This window comes from Hippoglossus hippoglossus, chromosome 1 (genome assembly GCF_009819705.1).
Source record: "Hippoglossus hippoglossus isolate fHipHip1 chromosome 1, fHipHip1.pri, whole genome shotgun sequence".
NCBI classification, from domain to species: Eukaryota; Metazoa; Chordata; class Actinopteri; order Pleuronectiformes; family Pleuronectidae; genus Hippoglossus; species Hippoglossus hippoglossus.
In genome coordinates, this window is record NC_047151.1 from 25,324,601 (window position 1) to 25,341,706 (window position 17,106).

At 42.7% G+C, this 17,106-nt stretch overlaps 1 protein-coding gene across 1 annotated transcript in view; it reads left to right on the forward strand.

Moving 5' to 3' along the window:
* Window positions 1-12,502, forward strand: part of LOC117760967 (MICAL-like protein 2) — a 14,445-nt gene extending 1,943 nt beyond the window's left edge. The window contains 18 exon segments of the mRNA XM_034584453.1: window positions 340-388; window positions 2,281-2,422; window positions 2,521-2,699; window positions 3,076-3,102; window positions 3,205-3,229; window positions 3,232-3,270; window positions 3,273-3,312; window positions 4,072-5,229; window positions 5,544-5,773; window positions 6,236-6,299; window positions 7,226-7,347; window positions 7,466-7,530; window positions 7,729-7,852; window positions 8,039-8,129; window positions 8,931-9,004; window positions 9,091-9,205; window positions 10,381-10,427; window positions 12,144-12,502. Of these exon segments, the coding sequence (XP_034440344.1) occupies window positions 340-388; window positions 2,281-2,422; window positions 2,521-2,699; window positions 3,076-3,102; window positions 3,205-3,229; window positions 3,232-3,270; window positions 3,273-3,312; window positions 4,072-5,229; window positions 5,544-5,773; window positions 6,236-6,299; window positions 7,226-7,347; window positions 7,466-7,530; window positions 7,729-7,852; window positions 8,039-8,129; window positions 8,931-9,004; window positions 9,091-9,205; window positions 10,381-10,427; window positions 12,144-12,211 (2,659 nt within the window). The 3' untranslated portion in view covers window positions 12,212-12,502.
* Window positions 12,503-17,106: the final 4,604 nt, after the last annotated feature.

Genomic DNA, 17,106 nt, shown 5'->3' on the forward strand with positions numbered 1-17,106 from the left:
CCAGTTCTTACCCACAGCCAGAGGAGCACGAGGGCACGTTTCATGTATATGAACGTGTACAGAAGCAACAAACTGATTAAAGGCTGAGTTACTGCATAGATCCACCTCCATGACTGAGATGACTGTGGTCTGAGCTCTGTGTTGGTTTCAGTTTGAGAGCGTGTGATCAGTGATTCATGCAACTGGTGTCACAGTCGTGAAATATGCAGAAGTAAAGGTTCTGAGAGTGACTACGTTACACATGTTCTGCTGCAGACTGATTGTAAACACATGCATCATGAGGGGAAGTTGGGTCACATGTGTTTTCTCACTCATGTTTTTTTTCGTTCTCTGTTGCAGTGATTTTGAGTCGCTGAAGAAGGACAATGTCTACGACAACAACAAACTGGTGAGACTTGTTCACGTTCTGGATTTTGACTTCTGACGTTTTGTTTCCATGTATAAACACAAGGTTCGGTAAAGGATGATTATTTATCCTGATTCTCCAGTTAATCAAAACACTTCCATTATGATAAGGAGACTGAAATATAGATTTGAAGTTTTTCGTACGGACAGAAAATGAATCCTAATGACTCAGATGATCTCCTGACTTTTCCTCTAGCGCCACCAGCAGGTTGATATTTGTGGCTTTGTAAATGGACTGTATTTATATAGCACCTTTCCAGTACAATTTCCATTCTCCCACTCACACACACGTTCATACTGCGCTTCTATATGCAGCACGTTTTCTATTACACACACACTGGGGTAATCTGGGGTTTCAGTATCTTGCACAAAGACACTTCGGCACTGGTGGACTGTAGAAGCCAGGAATTGAACCGCTGACCTTCGGGCTAGTCTTCTCCATCCTGACCCACAACTGCCCCTTCGTGTGTAAAAATGACTAAAGCGATTACCCTGAAATTTGGGGCATTTATCTTAATTCTATCAGCAGCAGAATCACTTCTCTGTTGTAAATTCAATATCTCTCGACCTCAGATGTAGTATTTTGATAAATGAAGGTTTGTCGCTGTCTCACTCAGCCAATAGCAACATGGCGTTAGCCCACGTCAAGCAGAGGAACAGGAAAACCGACAGTGAAATAGAGCGTGAAATCAATTCTAAGCAAGAAAATCGTGATCCCTTTACTGAATTGTACTGTGAATTGCTTAGTGTGGTCGATAAGGAGAAACAACGATATATATATATATATCACCCGTTTGGCATTTACAAGTAACATGAAGCCTTCGTCTTAAGAGAGAAGTTTTCTGACCTTTTATTCAATAAAGTACAAATAAGTCAAGTCATAATTTATCAGTAATGAAAGTAAAACCTTGCAGCGATGAATAGTTCCTACGTGTCCGTTGGGTCTATTGCATCAGTAACACTTGATGTTGGGCAACAGGGGATTTTCAAAATCACAAAGTAAAAGAGTCGTTGCCAAAGATTTTATTTCACTTTGATTTTGTCCCTGGGTTTTTCATGACTAGACTCTGAATTCTGAACTGTGATAGAACAATTCAAGTGCAGAAATAGTCTGACACCGTTTTCTTGTAATTGAACAGGCTGTTGAATATAAAGACAAGAAAACTGTGAGAGATTAAAGTATCAAAGGGCGCAGCAGAGTAAACATTGTTCTTTATGATCCTCTCATTACTGATAAAGTAAATCCTGCTTCTGCCAGATGTTTTTCTTTCTGCTTCCATGGAATCGCTGAATGAGAGTTTGGAAATTCCTGACTCACTTTGCTGCTCCCTCAACACAAGAGCTGCTGATTTAATCTGTGGCCCGAACTGAGGCTATTTAGCTGGTGATGTGAAGGAGCACGGCACAGACAGCATGGGACCTTATAACAATATGCCCACATCCAAATTCACTGTACACCTGGTGCACAAGTGGGAAGTCAACAATAAATCATAGAGAAGAAAGGGTTGAATTCCTTCACAGCATCAGTGGGAGGTTTATTAAAGGTGCAATGTTTCTGTCATGAACTAATATTGACTTATCATGACTTTCTGTGGGAATTCAACACTTTTCTAAGGTTCAGCCACAAAAAACAGCAAAAACGATTCAGATTCTGCTGAAGACGCGTCTGTAAAACTTTCTGCGGGGACACATGCCTTTGAATATAAATAACAGACGTCTTTGACTGAATTATGTGAAGATGTGGGGACGTCTCCGAGCTCCTGCCGAGTGAGACGCTCTCCTCTTATTTGATTTACTGATGCACTTCCATCTTTGGCCAGTTCTTCTAAAGACTCCCTCCTGAGCCTCCTCTGTTCCTGTCGATGTTCTCTGCAGGCGTTCAAGGTGGCGGATGAGGAGTTGGGGATCCCGGCTCTGCTGGACGCAGAAGACATGGTGGCCATGAAGGTTCCCGACCGCCTCAGTATCCTGACGTACGTCTCGCAGTACTACAACTACTTCCATGGACGCTCCCCGAGTGAGTATCTATGTCTCGCTGGGTCTCACTGTGTCCCCCTCTCTCCCCCCCGCTCTCCCTCGTCTGATCTGTCTGTGTGTCTGCGTGTTTGCACACAGTCGGTGGTTTGGGAGGCATTAAGCGTCCGGCCGAGGGCCCCACAGATGAACCCTCTGGAAAGAAGAACCAGGCGGTGGTGGCGAAGGTGTTCCCCTCATCCAAGCCTGCCAGAGAGAACAGCCCTCCCCGCTCCTCCAACTTCACCAGGCCTCCTCCCTCCCCAAAACCAAGCAGAAACGTCACAAAGGTAAATGTTGCTGGATGAATACTTCAAATAAACACGACTACAGCTGCTTTCAGACCTGAACTGAACTCTGGGTAATCTCCTGAAACCATCCAGAGGGGCTGTACGTGTAAATGTCTGAGTCAGTTGCTGCAGACATTCTCCGGAGAATCTCCAGACCTTTTCCCGAGTTCATGTCTGAAAACGTCTTAAAATGGGAAACTTGAGTTTCCCTCAAAAGTAAAACAAAAAAAACTTGATTTTGCAATGAAGTGATGATGAATGCTGACGTTCATCCAGCTGAACACTTCATGACCTAAATACCTAAAGAGGCCTCTTACAAATCCAAACCAAAAAATCCCCAACTTGCCTCAGATCAGTTACAGTAAAGTCTGCTGATAAATTCGTCATTGAGGAGGTTGTCATTTCAACTCGATGTTCCCTCCCTCACCCTCTCCCCCCCCCCCCCCCCCCCCCCTCCCCCTCTCTCGCCCTTCTTCCAGGACGTCCCAGTGGAGAGATCCATCAAACAGGAACCCTGAGTAACAGTGTGCGTCCGGTAACAAGCACGTTCACTTGGTGCAGCGACCCTATTGGAAGGGAAGCTCTACCACAGGAGCTGTGCAAAGTAAGAGTCTGACTAACATGAACATAAAGAAAATAAGTTTTCATAATTTATACAAGTGATCTTGATAATCTATAATCTGTGTCTGCAGAACAATTATAGGTTGAAATGATATTTTTAATTAAAACCAGTTAATGAATTGGTAAATCTAATAGAGGATTATAATTTAATCTTAAATAATTAATTGAAAAATGTATTTAAATAATTAAATTGAACTCAAAGAGAGTCTGATCCCCTATTCTGTAAAGCAATTAATCGATAAATTATTAAGAGCAGAATTACAAAATTAATTTAGAAAAGACTGTATTTAGTTTGTCGTTATTTTGTGTCGTATATAGAATATATTTCACATTTGTTTCCTGTTTTAACATTGACAGTTTTCATTTCAGCTATTAAAGAAGAAATGATGATTTATTTTATGTTTGTGAATCACTGTGTTGACTTTATTATTATTAATAAAGTCCCTTAGAGCAATAAATAAATGAATGAATTAATGTTTTGTATCTTATGCTCCTGAAGTGCTTCGATCTTTGATAAAAACAGAACTCAACTCTCCACCGTATTTGAAAATGTAATCTCCATCTTACATATTATGCAGAATTAATAGAATTATAATTATGTTAAGGGATTTATTCAAACTAAAATGACACCAACAGGAGCTCACACTTTAGCGTTGTGCAGAGCGACTGTGAAGTTTGTAGGAGGAATTGTAAAAATGTCATGACTGTGATCTTTATGTGTGTTGTGCTTCCTGTCTTTCAGGTCTCTGTCTTCTGCAAACACATTGACAGCTCTCAGAGATTTACCCACAAACACCCCTGTGTCCAAATTCACTCCTCTACCCGACATGACTAAAACCAGCATAACCACTCCTCCCCAAACCTCCTCCAGACTGGAGCCATCGTGGCTGATGGAGAAACCCAGCCCTCCTCCCACCTTCTCCACCACGGTTTCCCCCTCGTCTCCTTCCCGGCCTCGTTCAGGCGTCTCTCCCGCTTCTAAAGAAACTCCCACGCCGCCTGTCTCCAAACCCGCAGCTCCACGGACTACGGGTGAATCTAACTTCACTACAACCACCTCCATCAGCCCCAGGCCTGTTGCTGCCCCCCGCACCTCCACCACAGCAGCCAAGACGGTGCAGTCCAGGTTCAAGTTCTTCCAGTCCCACAGCAACACTGGCAACGAAGAGAAAAAGACCACAACCATCAACGTGGACATAGATAAACCAGCAAACGTGAGCGGTAAAGTCCAGGAGGCCGCGGCAGCTCAGGCTGTGACTGTGGTTGTAAATATCGGTGGTGGTGGTGGTGCCGGCAAAAAGGAAACGACTCCAAACCTGGATAAACGTGGAGACAGAGCGAAAGCAGCAGGTGGAGGAGGAAAAGTGAGTTCGAAACCAGAAGACGGGGAAAGTAACAAGACGAAAGCAGCAGGTGGAGGAGGAAAAGTGAGTTCAAAACCAGAAGACGGCGAAAGTAACAAGACGAAAGCAGCAGGTGGAGGAGGAAAAGTGAGTTCGAAACCAGAAGACGGGGAAAGTAACAAGACGAAAGCAGCAGGTGGAGGAGGAAAAGTGAGTTCGAAACCAGAAGACGGGGAAAGTAACAAGACGAAAGCTGCAGGTGGAGGAGGAAAAGTGAGTTCGAAACCAGAAGACGGCGAAAGTAACAAGACGAAAGCAGCAGGTGGAGGAGGAAAAGTGAGTTCGAAACCAGAAGACGGGGAAAGTAACAAGACGAAAGCAGCAGGTGGAGGAGGAAAAGTGAGTTTGAAACCAGAAGACGGGGAAAGTGACAAGACGAAAGCAGCAGCAGCAGTAGCAGCAGCTTTCATCTCCAAGAAACTGACCGAGGAGAACAACAACAACAGCAGCAGCAGCAAACCAACATGGACGAGCGCATTGCTGAAGAAACCCGACAAGTAATTAAACCTCAAACACGTTTTAATAGCATCAAATAACTGATTAAATACAAACTTACCCGGAAAAACACTCAAACTAACATCATGTGATAACAACTAACGAAAATGACAGAAACCGCTAACATGGAGGAGGCAGGGTTTATGAACTATACTTCAGCCTGCCAGCAGGGGGCGATCAGGACGCTGTGGCTTCACGTTTGGGAGCCGACATATCCTCCAATCTTTATATACAGTCTATAGCTGTGTCTCAATTCTGTGTCACCTCTAGTGGTGAATGATGAGAATAATAATAATACTTTGTCGCCTCTAATCAGACCTCCTCAGGTCGAGACTCCTAAGAAGGAGACGGGGGGAGTCAGAGGGAGGGTGAAGCTGAGAGCCAACCCGTCGCTCCTCGCTGACCTGATGCCTGTGGACCCCCCGACCTTGGCCCCGACCTCTACCCCGACCTCTACCCTGACCCCGGCCACCAGGGGCGGACTGAGAGCCAGAACTCCAGAGAGAGGGGACCCGAAGCCTCGCAGCCCGTCCCCCAACCCCTCAGGTAAATTCAAACATTTCCACCACTCTACTTAGGTTGATCTTTAACCTGATAAAATACATGCAGCTATAATGGTACGATGTTGGGCTGCGCTTCTTGTGCTGCAGAGGCTATAAAAATAACTAAACAGACGACTTGTGGCTCCCTCTCCAATTTGCTTAATTCATTCATAATTCAGAGGCTTCATCAATGACACCTCCTCATCATTCTAAAGTCATTTTACCCCGTCGCCCTGTGCTCTTACTAATGTGTCGAGGAGCTGCCGGTTCCTCTCCGGTGATTATTGTCATGTCGCTCCCCGAGAGTTGCTGTTCGAGTCCAAACACGCAGCAGGTCGTTGTTAATGGGAACCTTTAATATCTTCTTTTCTCCCTGGGACGTTTGACTTTGCAGCATTTTGTCCCCGTGAATAAAGATGAGAGTGAAAACCCCCTGATTCTGTTGATTTGTCTCTGTTGTGAACAGCGTCAGAGAACGAGTCTCCTGCAGACTGGAGGTCGAAGCTCAAACCCGTCGCCAAAGACACGAAGTGAGTTTGTTTTATTGACCTTGTCACCATGTGCTGTGTTTCTGGTTTGATGCCATAACAACAGGGAACATCTGTGCATGGGGCCTGAAGCAAGACGTGTGGTTTAACTCTTGAGTTTTCAGTCCTACAAAGAGGGACTGGAGGAAATGTGATAAGGAGGAAATGTGATAATTTAAACGAGTGTAACTTCCCTAACCCCTCCTTCCCTTTCCGCTGAGAGACAAAACTGTTCAAACCCCCTCCGTGCTGCTGTGCATGTAAAGTGCAGTAACCATAGCAACAGATGAGGCCAGAAAAAAAACAACGTGGAGACAGCCTGGGTCATTCAAAAGGACATTTTCAGCAACTTTGCAAATGCAAGAACAACTTCAGGGGGTATAACAACTTCTCTTCCCTCCTCTGACATCACTTTAACGTTTCTCTCTGCGTCACATGTTCACAATGAGCTTAGTAAACATCCTCTGCTTATTTATTTATTTATTATTTACAGTCTTCAGCAGCTATCAGGACGGCCGATGTTAGTTTCAGTGAAGCCAGATGATGAAAACATATCCTGGGTTTGTTATCGCGCAGCTTTTCCCTCTGACGTCCTGTCCATCCATCCATCCTTTGATTCCACTCCTCCGTCCATCCCTCCCTCCCTCCCTCCCTCCCACAGGAAGCCCGTACCTGCTGCTCCTCCAAATGGCTCGGCCACCGTTAGTAGTCAGGCCTCCTCTTCCACCGCATGCGTGTGAGCCCCAAATGGTGTCAGCGCTGAGCAGAGTCCTCCGCGGCGCAACATATGCTCAGTGCTCAGAGTTCCTCTCCCCGCACGACCTTTCCTCTCGCTCCCATGAATCACGACAAAAGACTCTGGGCTCCTGATTTGATAAACAGGTAAACTGCCAATGGAGACTTTTATATTCTGACTCCTCCGCCCACAGACCTGCTGCTCCTCCACCGTGGGCGAACGGAGCTGGAAAGCCCCAGAACTCAGAGCCCTCTGTTGGGCCTCCCTCTCATGGTTCTACCCCGAGGATTTCTGTCACCTCACCTCCATCGAAGGGTAAGAACCTGGTCTTCTGTCTGAGGAACTGGACAAAAACATGAAATCCCTAAAGAACTCTCTCTCTCTCTAACTGTTTTTATTATGTCTTTTGGTGTTTTGTCTTTAATTTTCTCAGGATTTCAGAATGTTCCGAGAGAACAAACTGCAAACGGCACCGAGTCGGAGTCAAAGACTTCGAAGGTACTGAACCGCACATGGAAAACTCCAAGCTGCACCAAATTACACACACTCATAGATATCAGTCCTCTGAACAAGCCTCTAGGCGTCAAACTAAATGGAATGGGACGCAAGGACGTCTCCTAATGAGGGCATGTGTTCCCCTGTGTGTGTGTGTGTGTGTGTGTGTGTGTGTGTGCGTGTGTGTGTGCGTGTGTGTAGATGAAGCCAGACTACATTCCTAAAGAGGACATCATAAAGGAGCTTCAGAACATTGAAGACAGCTTGAACGAGTTGGAGAAAAGAGGAGTGGAGCTGGAGGTGAAGCTTCGCAGCAGCGAGGAAGGTGAGATACACACACACACACACACACACACACACACACACACACACACACACACACACACACTGTGAGCCTCCTTTAGTCAGAATATGGTGTGAAAAAAGATTCAGCAGATTTTGGGTGTGTATCTGGAATTAACTGTGTGTGTGTTTGTTTGTGTGTGTGTGTTTTTGCGTGTGTGTGTGTCAGAGGGTGAAGATGACGAGGTCATGGTCGAGTGGTTCAACTTGATCAGGAACAAGCAGGTGGCCATGCGCCGGGAGTCTGAACTGGTTTACGTGTGAGTACACACACACACACACACACACTTAGAAAAGGGGCAGTACACTTTTTTCGTGATTAGTGAGACAGACTTGCGGCCAGAAGGTTGACAGTTTGAATTCCCAGTGTCCTCCCTCCTCCGTCCCCCAGCGGGTTGTCCTGGAACAGGACACATCACTGCCCACTGGCTGCAGAGAGAAGCAGGATGCTGCTTCAAGCACAAGCCCGCTGATATTTTAGATTCTTCTTATTGTCGACCAGTTCTGTGAAAAGACTGAAACCAGTAATTTGATTTAAGTCACAATAAAACCAAACGTGTGTTAATCCACAACTGAAAATCATACGCAGTCATATTAAAGTTTAAATGTTTCCTTTTCCCCTTTTTAAAGATTCATGTCTCCAGTAGGAACCTTTGGCCTCGAGGCTGAACAACACAGACAGGAGAGGATTATTGATGCTCTCACAGATTGTTGGTTTTGGTCTTTTCATTGGAGTTTCTGACAATAAGAAAAAAGAAAATTTGCCTTGTAATTATTTCTTCGACAGATTATCATTAAAACACGTACAGAATCCTCTGATTTGATCATTACAACAACAGAGGATGTTTAGATTTAATCTGCATCTAATCTGTAGATTTTCTTTATCTACTTTTTAGCTGCATCTGATAGAAAATCTGTTCAGGCATTAACGGGTGTGGCCCATATGAATAAATATGTGTTGAACGAGGGAAGTGAGGCGAAACAACAGGTAACAACAAGTAACAACATGTAACAACATGTAACAACAGGTAACAGTAAGATACTTGTGTGTGTTTGTGCAGAGGAAAAACTCAGGACCTGGAGGAGCAGCAGCCCAGTGTTGAGCTGGAGCTCAGGAGACTGATGGAGAAACCAGGTGAGGCCTTCAGAGAACACAACACATCACACTTCAACAGTCTTAGAAAAAGAAACGTGTATATATATGTTTACATGTGCGTGCAGACCGTCTGAAAACAGCCTCGGACAGAAAGAGGGAGCAGGAGCTGATGGAGAAGCTGGTGGAGATCGTCAACGACAGAAACGCCATCGTGGACGGTCTGGACGAGGACAGACTCCGGTGGGTTTTTACTACAGTTACAGAAGAGAGAACAGAAAGTTGTGCGCAAGAGAGAAAAGTCTGAACAATGACGGACTCGAGTCCCCGGTTTTCAGACCATGATTCTGAATCAGGACGTTTTTATTTTAAAGCCAAACAGACGAAGTTGAACATGACTTCAGAACAACTGATCGTGTTTTTCACTCAAAGCAAAAATCCAGCGAAACTAGAAAAGAAGTGAACAATGCTGCAGCGCCGGTCTCACAGAGCAGTGACAGGACAAATACCACAGCTCCACTGGTTGTTGTTGACTTCAAAGGATTTAACTCCAAATACCTAATATGATGGTAAACTTTGTTCTGTGTCTAACAAAGGTTTTTACTTTCTACCTGTTTTAGGTGATGTGGAAACTATGCATGGTTTCTGCAGGGTATACAAAAGTCTAAAAAGGCTCAAGATTAAAATATCTGAAAGTGACTATATGTATATATTATTATAAAAGGTAGGTTTTGATTATGTTAAAGTGGTTTTAACGCTACTTCTGATACACTTTAAATTAGTTTTTTTAATTAGAAATGTTTGGCGGTAGTTTGTTATGTCTCTGTGTGTCGCAGTTCTTTCTCAGCGACACAAATTTCAAACTAGAAATAAAACCAACATGATTTTTTAATTTAAGTCATTAGGGTCTAAAAAGTCTTAAATTAAACTTGTTGAAACTTGCAGAAACACTTTTAAAGCTGAATATCTGCACTTCCATCTCATAATGAAACCAAAGCAACTATTTGAATAATTTTTTACAAAGTTGTACATCTAGTAAAAAAGCCAAATATCTTAAAGTATATATTTCTTCTCAGGTTTACATCATTCCTAAAAACAAGCAATTTAGATTCAAGTCCAGCAAATGAATTATTTTTCATATCTTTGCCAAGATACCCTGAAATTCACATTATTAAAAACTCCTCAATCTTTTGAAATTTTAAAGGGGCTCTCTTGTTTCTTTTTTTTATGCTGATATTTTATTGAAAATGCAAAAACATATTAATCAATAACCAATCAGTTAGTTTCTTTGTCTCAGAGTCAACGCTTCACATCAAATACAGACAATACTTGTCCCAATGAATCTGTGAACACATGATTCTGTATAAATGACTTGTTGATCTGTGTTGCTCACTTTTTGTACGTTCTCTTCTTCTCAGGGAGGACGAGGAGGACGAGGAGCTAAACAAGATGATGATGAATTTCAGTGAGTGTCTCCACCACCTCCACAGGCCGTCTGACCACCCCCCCCCCACCCCCCACCCCGCTCTGTTCATTACTTATCTCAGCCCCGGTGTCGCTGCAGCTTAGTCGCTTTATAAATGATCCAATTGAGGATTTCCATCATTGGTGCCACTAATTGAAGTAGATAGAATTCTCATTGTGGTTTATGAAGGTGCGTGTGTGTCTGTGTGTGTGTGTGTGTGTGAACCTGCATTTTTTAGGGTGCCACTGGGCGATGTTTTCATCTCATTTGATCTAATGACTGCTAATGGAAAAAGCATCACACAAAATGCCGCCTCTCTTTTTGTCAGCGGCGTTCCTATTAGACAAATGGATAATGCAGCCGGTTAATTTGACCCCCTGATACAACAGAGTTAAAGCCGCCTTCATTTGCAATTCATGACCGACGGAGCGCGGCTGAAATCGAGGAGATTTATTGAACTTCAGCGAAAGGTCGTTATGTTGCAGCGAGCGAACGCCGACCGTGGGCTAAAGACGAGCCATTTCACTTTAATGGATTCATGAAGTTAACGCCAAAGTTTCTCAGTTCACTCTGAGCTCAGTCACGTGATCGTTTACACGCGTGTTGTATCGCTCACAGTTCACACGCTTTACTACCAACATGCAGCGTGTTCCTCAAAAACATGGCTGACGAAAATACTCAGATAAGTGCGTTAAACGGGCAGGTTACCATGGTAACAGAGTCTCACTGGTTAAACAGACTTGAATGTGAGTTCAGAGCTGAAACGATAAGTTGAAAAATTGATGAGTTGATTGATGGAAAAACAAACGACAACTGTTTGATTGTTGTTGGAGTCGTTTTTAAAACTACAATGACACAAACTTTTCTTGCTCCCGCGGCTTCAATCTGTTTTATATCATCACAAACTAAATATGTTGGACTGACGGACAAAAGAGAATTGAACACTTTTTTCTATTTCCACTAGAACTAATAGCAAATTGATTAATTGTGAAACCCTTTGGTAGATTAATTGATTGATTAATTGAATTAGTTGCAGCCATGAACGAGTTAAACTGACCCATCCGCACAAACTTTAAACACAACTTTGTGTTTATGTAAGAAGGGAGTTTAGAGAGTGAGACATGTTTTTCCCCACGTTCTGCTGGAGGTCATTGGACCATCGTGTAATGACCAGCAGAGGGCGACTCCACTGTTTTTAATAGAAGTCAATGAGAAAAGGACTCAACTTCTCACTTGAATCATAACGTCAGTGAAACATTTTCCTAAAGAGTTTATGGTTTAAATCTCTAGTTTCACGTCGTCGTCAAATACATCATGATGGTCATTTTGTCAAATCGAGGATAAAGCACCAGATGCATTTGGGGGGTGTGGATACTGTGTGATTGACAGCGAGCACCGTCCAGTGTGTGCGCGTCGAATCAGGCTCCACCCCCCCAATCCTCCAAATATGGTTACCTCTGGTTTCCAAAAAAACAAGATGGCGCCGGACAAGATGCAAAAGTGAGGCTTCAGAAACCAGTGGGTGACGTCACAGTGATGTCATGTCGTCTCCCATTTCTCACTGAAACAATTTCTGTTCAAGCTGCATTTAAAAAAAGAAAGAAATAAGAGTACTGTTAATTGTTTTTCCTTTAAATTTCTATCTCTCTCTCTCTCTCTCTCTCTCTCTCTCTCTCTCTCTCTCTCTCTCTCTCTCTCTCTCTCTCTCTCTCTCAGACGTAAAGAAGGACAAACCAAAGAAGAAGACCAAACTGTTCAGCTGGGGCACCAAGAAGGAGGGATGACGCTCCTCAAAGGTTCTGTCCGTGATGTCTCGTGTTATCGTCTTAATGTCAGTGATTCAGGGGATACTGTCAGTCGCTCTGTCATGTTCAGTGCTTTTAGAAAAATACCCCCCCCCCCCCCTCCTTCAAGATCTGACGTTCACACACACACACACACACACACACACATACATGGATAATGTTGAGGGGGTTAATGACTCACCAGCCGGGTTCAGTGCTCCGGTTGTTAGTTTTAATCCCCTTCTCGTCTTAATCTGTTTACTTAACACACACACACACACACACACACACACACACACACACACACACACACACACACACACACACACACACACACACACACTCTCTGAACGTCTCGGTACTTATTGAAATGTTGCCTGTGTACAGTCACACTGATGCTAATGGGAGTTAATAGGGAACAGGCGTCATGGCGGAGGTCGGGCCTCGTGTCCCTCAGGTCCACGCTCTGACCCTGGTGTTGTTGCTCACGTCAAACTACATTTCTCCTTTAACCACGAGTGTGTTTCACTGTGAATGTTTCGGGACAAACACGACACTCGGCCAATAACCAGTCTGTGTCGGGCGCTGACCTTTGACGAGCTCTTTTTAAACTGGATCGTTATTTTATACGAGGGGATTTTCTAGACGTCATGTTTCCCTACCTGGTGGTTGAGACCTTTTTTCACAGCCTTTCCTTCGTTTTGTAAATGACGACACGATTTTACATGTACAAGTATTCAGACAGAGAAAGAAGGGAAGTCTAAGGAGACATAATCTTTCTATCCAAATCCAAAATGTGTCTTGATAAATCTCTGTCACTATTTGAGATCTGTAAAAACAGCCTGTACCTTTCTTATTGCTCATGTGGTGTCGGAATAATCAGAAGAATTAGTAAAAGCAACTCTTCAACATACATTTAAACACAATATAATGACGAGTTGTTACTGAAACGTGTGTAAGAAAGTCACTGGAAATCAGGCTCTGCTCTTTTCTGCTCTTTTCTTTTTGCTTTGTCACTTTCTCACGTGTTGTTCTTAAATGTTTCCATGTTTGAGAAAACGCAGGATTCCAGTCTGGGTCAGGAGTTTTAATAAGTTTTAATCTTAACTAAATGGGAGAACTGGTCCATATTGGATTTGAACATGTGTCAAATATTTCTGAGCTTAAATGACCTGTTTAATGTTTTCATGATGTGTATCTTTGACCAAACTGCTCACTTTAAACATAATTAGTTGCTTCTTAATGAAATGTAATGTTGTACATATGGTAAAAAGATCTTGACCTCTTTATATTTGTCAGATGTGAATATTGTAAAAAGTTTGTTCTAACAATAATCTTTTAATTAAATGGAGAAACTTACCTGGATTTTCAATAAATCACTTTAATAAATTTGCATCATGTTGCTCTATATCATAAAATAAGAGTCGTACACACTTGACTTTTTTATGTTATCAGCTCAGTACTTTATTACTTTTATACAGGAATTGTTTTTAATTCAATATATTTCGAGGCAGAACAATATTTCAGCCTCAGCAGGATTTATAGTTGATCTTTTAAAACAGTGAAGCTGCTGCAGAGAAGATGCAGTTCCTCAGTCTAACCAGCAGGAGGCAGCATGAGCCTTTCCATGTCACTTGGGCACCTTCAGATGTTTAGTCTTCTACAGGAAACTGATTCAGGCCTGAGTCAGACACAGCTGGAGAAACGTGGGTTTAGTGTATTATATGTGTTTGTAATTTATATTTTCAAAAGAAAAGTTAATTTATATTTATATATGGAAGTTTCTCCTTTCAGCCGAGGAGAACCTCACCTCAAACTCCGTCTATCATCTTTTCTCTTTCTCCTTTTTCAAAATACAAATGTCTGTATTTACATTTCAGTTTTTTTAAGGCCTGATAAAATATGATTTGGCAAAAGCAAAGTTGTTATGCTGAGTTTTACAAAAATCACCACAGCAGTAAACTCCAATGTCAGTCACTCAATTTCTAAATTACAAATACTTCAAACTTTTTAAAACCAATATGTCAATATGTTATAACCAGGTTTTAGGAACAAGTAACTAAAATCAAAACAGAATTTTATTAACACATTCAAATTTTTTTTTTATTAACAATGAATTCATGAATAATTTCTTGCGGGGGGCAAAAGAAAAATGTTAGATTCATGCAAGTTATTCATGATTCAATAACTTTATTATGAAAGTGTTGTCCTCAATTTAAATTGTGCCATATACAAATATATAAGTATGTTATTAGTTATGGTGCTGAAGAGAGATAAAATGGACATTGGCATGAATGGTCAATACTTATATTCGAATTATATATTTTTGTATGTAGCTCAGAGTTCTGGGCCCCTGTTTTTAAATAATAAATATTCCCACTGCAGCCGTGAATCATCACAACCTTTAATCTTCCACATGAAGGGAACTTGAATTTCGATTTCTGAGCTTTAAAAACACTGCAAACACACACTGAGGTTTTTTAATTAATATAAAATAGAAGATGACATGAAACACTTTCAGACGTTCAACCACAAACTGAGCAGTTCAGCAGCTGGTTGTCAATCTCATACCTGTGAAAGATACAGATGTGAGGAAGCTGAGGGCGCAAACATCTGTAAATCTACCGCAAAACAAAGAAACACAACACAACAACAGTTTCTCTCTGCCGCGGTTAAAATATCCGTCTACTGAGGCAAAGAGGAAAAAGCGAGAAATGACACAGAAGAAGAAAAGAGTAGGGAAATTGACTTTTAGCTCCTGGTTGTTGTTTCTTTCTTTCTTTCCATATCTTTTAGTGTGAAAATACAAAAGTGTGTAATCTTCTCCTCTCTAAAGGCAACATCTGTTCCTGTTGTTATGTGTGAAAACCTTTGTTGATTTCCTCCTCAGACCGTGAGGAAATGTGCCGTCGCTGCACCGCTGTGAGTCGGAATCAGTCGTGTCCCCACTTCACTCGGGCACATGTTTATCTTCGGGGGGTGAAAATGTTCCTTTAAGTCGACTCAGCGAGGAACATTTATAACGCGCCGACTGTAAATATACATCTGAGAGGCGGCTCATTAACATAACACAGTGGCCTCACATATTATTCACACAGAGTTTTAAACACTTTCCACTCTGTTCTCAGATAATGTGATTTACCTCACAGCTCCGATCTGTTTAATCCATTTAGAGAATGTAGAAACTCGACTTGAGCAAACGATAAACCTGTTGGTTTGGTTGTTTCACACACTCCTCCTCCTGTTTAACAGTAAAACAGAAGCTTCCTTCATAATTGGACGATCCTCTTCGCTACTTTATCGTGTTTTGACTTTTGTCTGGGATGAATGGTTGTGTAAAACGGGGTTTGGGGGATTTACTGTGACCTTTTGAACAAAGTCTTGTGTGCAAAGTGTCTCCCATGGTGCACTGCTCTACAGTTCTAAAGACAACAAGTACTTTTACTTTGTTACTGTACGTAAGTATATTTTTCATGTATCTATACTTTACTTAAGTAGATTTATTTTCAGCTACTTTCCCTTTTAGTCCACTACACGTCTCAGCAAATAGTCTGTAACTTCAATAACGAGAGGGTAATTGATCCACTGATCCAATCAGAGCAGGCGGGTATCATTAGACTCCGCCTCCTCTAACGAGAAGAAATGGATTCAGAAGAGACTCAATGATAAACTGGACTCTTGCATTAGGGAGCAGGCTACACTCTGCACGTGTGTTTAAAAGCAAGTATGTTTAAGTTTATTTGATGCTATGAAAACGGGATAAAACGTCGTGATTGACAGCTGAGACTGACTGCCGATTGGTTGAGCCTGTGCAATGGGCGTCGGCTCCGCACCACGATCCCTCCCGCTCAGACCCTGGTGCCAAATGGCGGAAGATGGAGGTAAAGACGCGTCGTCCATCTTTATTTTCCGTCTACGTTCTCACCTTGTTGACACTGTGGCCTCTTGAGCTCCACGTAAAGGCAGCGACACTGATGTGAAGCTAAAACTGAAACACTGAGTCTATTGTAAACATGAAAAGCTTCACATCACTGTGATCAGATCAATACTGTGCTTTATAACAAGGCCAAAAGTATGTGGACACCCATGTTCAATTTCCAATATTGTGGCAGTAGTTTAATGTTTCATGATTTCATATGGATGAACCTGCCCGGCCTCCACTCAGCCTCCGACCTCGGCTCCGAAAGTTATTTTTTGTACGATTACGTGAATGTAACGTGATTATGTGACTTCCTCGCCAGTTAGAGGTCGTAAAAACCGAGCACACGAGGAAGCTCTGAGTGCTGTAATCTGATTTTGTACAGTCGGGTGCTTTATTGAAAAAGATCCATCTGGAAATATTAACACTGCGCTAAATATATACGATTCTTTATATTCAGCACGATCTGTTGTTCACAGGACAAACGTCGACGATCAGGAGTAAAAGTGTTGACACAGATATTAAAGGAGGAACGAGGCCGATGTGTGTGGAATCTGTAGCAAAGTGAATTTCAGTAATGGTGTGATGAACGCCTGTGCAGTGCAACACAATGTGTGTGTGTGTCTGCTGCTTTCTGGCCTGCTTTTGTCATATGTGTGTGTCCGCGCCTCCTTCGCCGTGTTTTGACAAGCGGCGCTGTTTGAGTATAAGTGTGTCTTTGTGACGACAGTGCTGGAAAAGCCATCACAACCCTGGGACCCCCTCGACAACCTCTGGATGTCGCCCGTGGAAACCCTTTGCATGTGGTCTCACACACACACACACACACACACACACACACACACACACACACACACACACACACGTACAGTAAAATGTACACACTCCTCGGTGGTGGTGACAGGAGGGAAAATCATTTCAGGACTTTGGTTCGGGTCTCCCTCTTTGTGTTTCTCTAAGTGTCTGTGACAAGCCA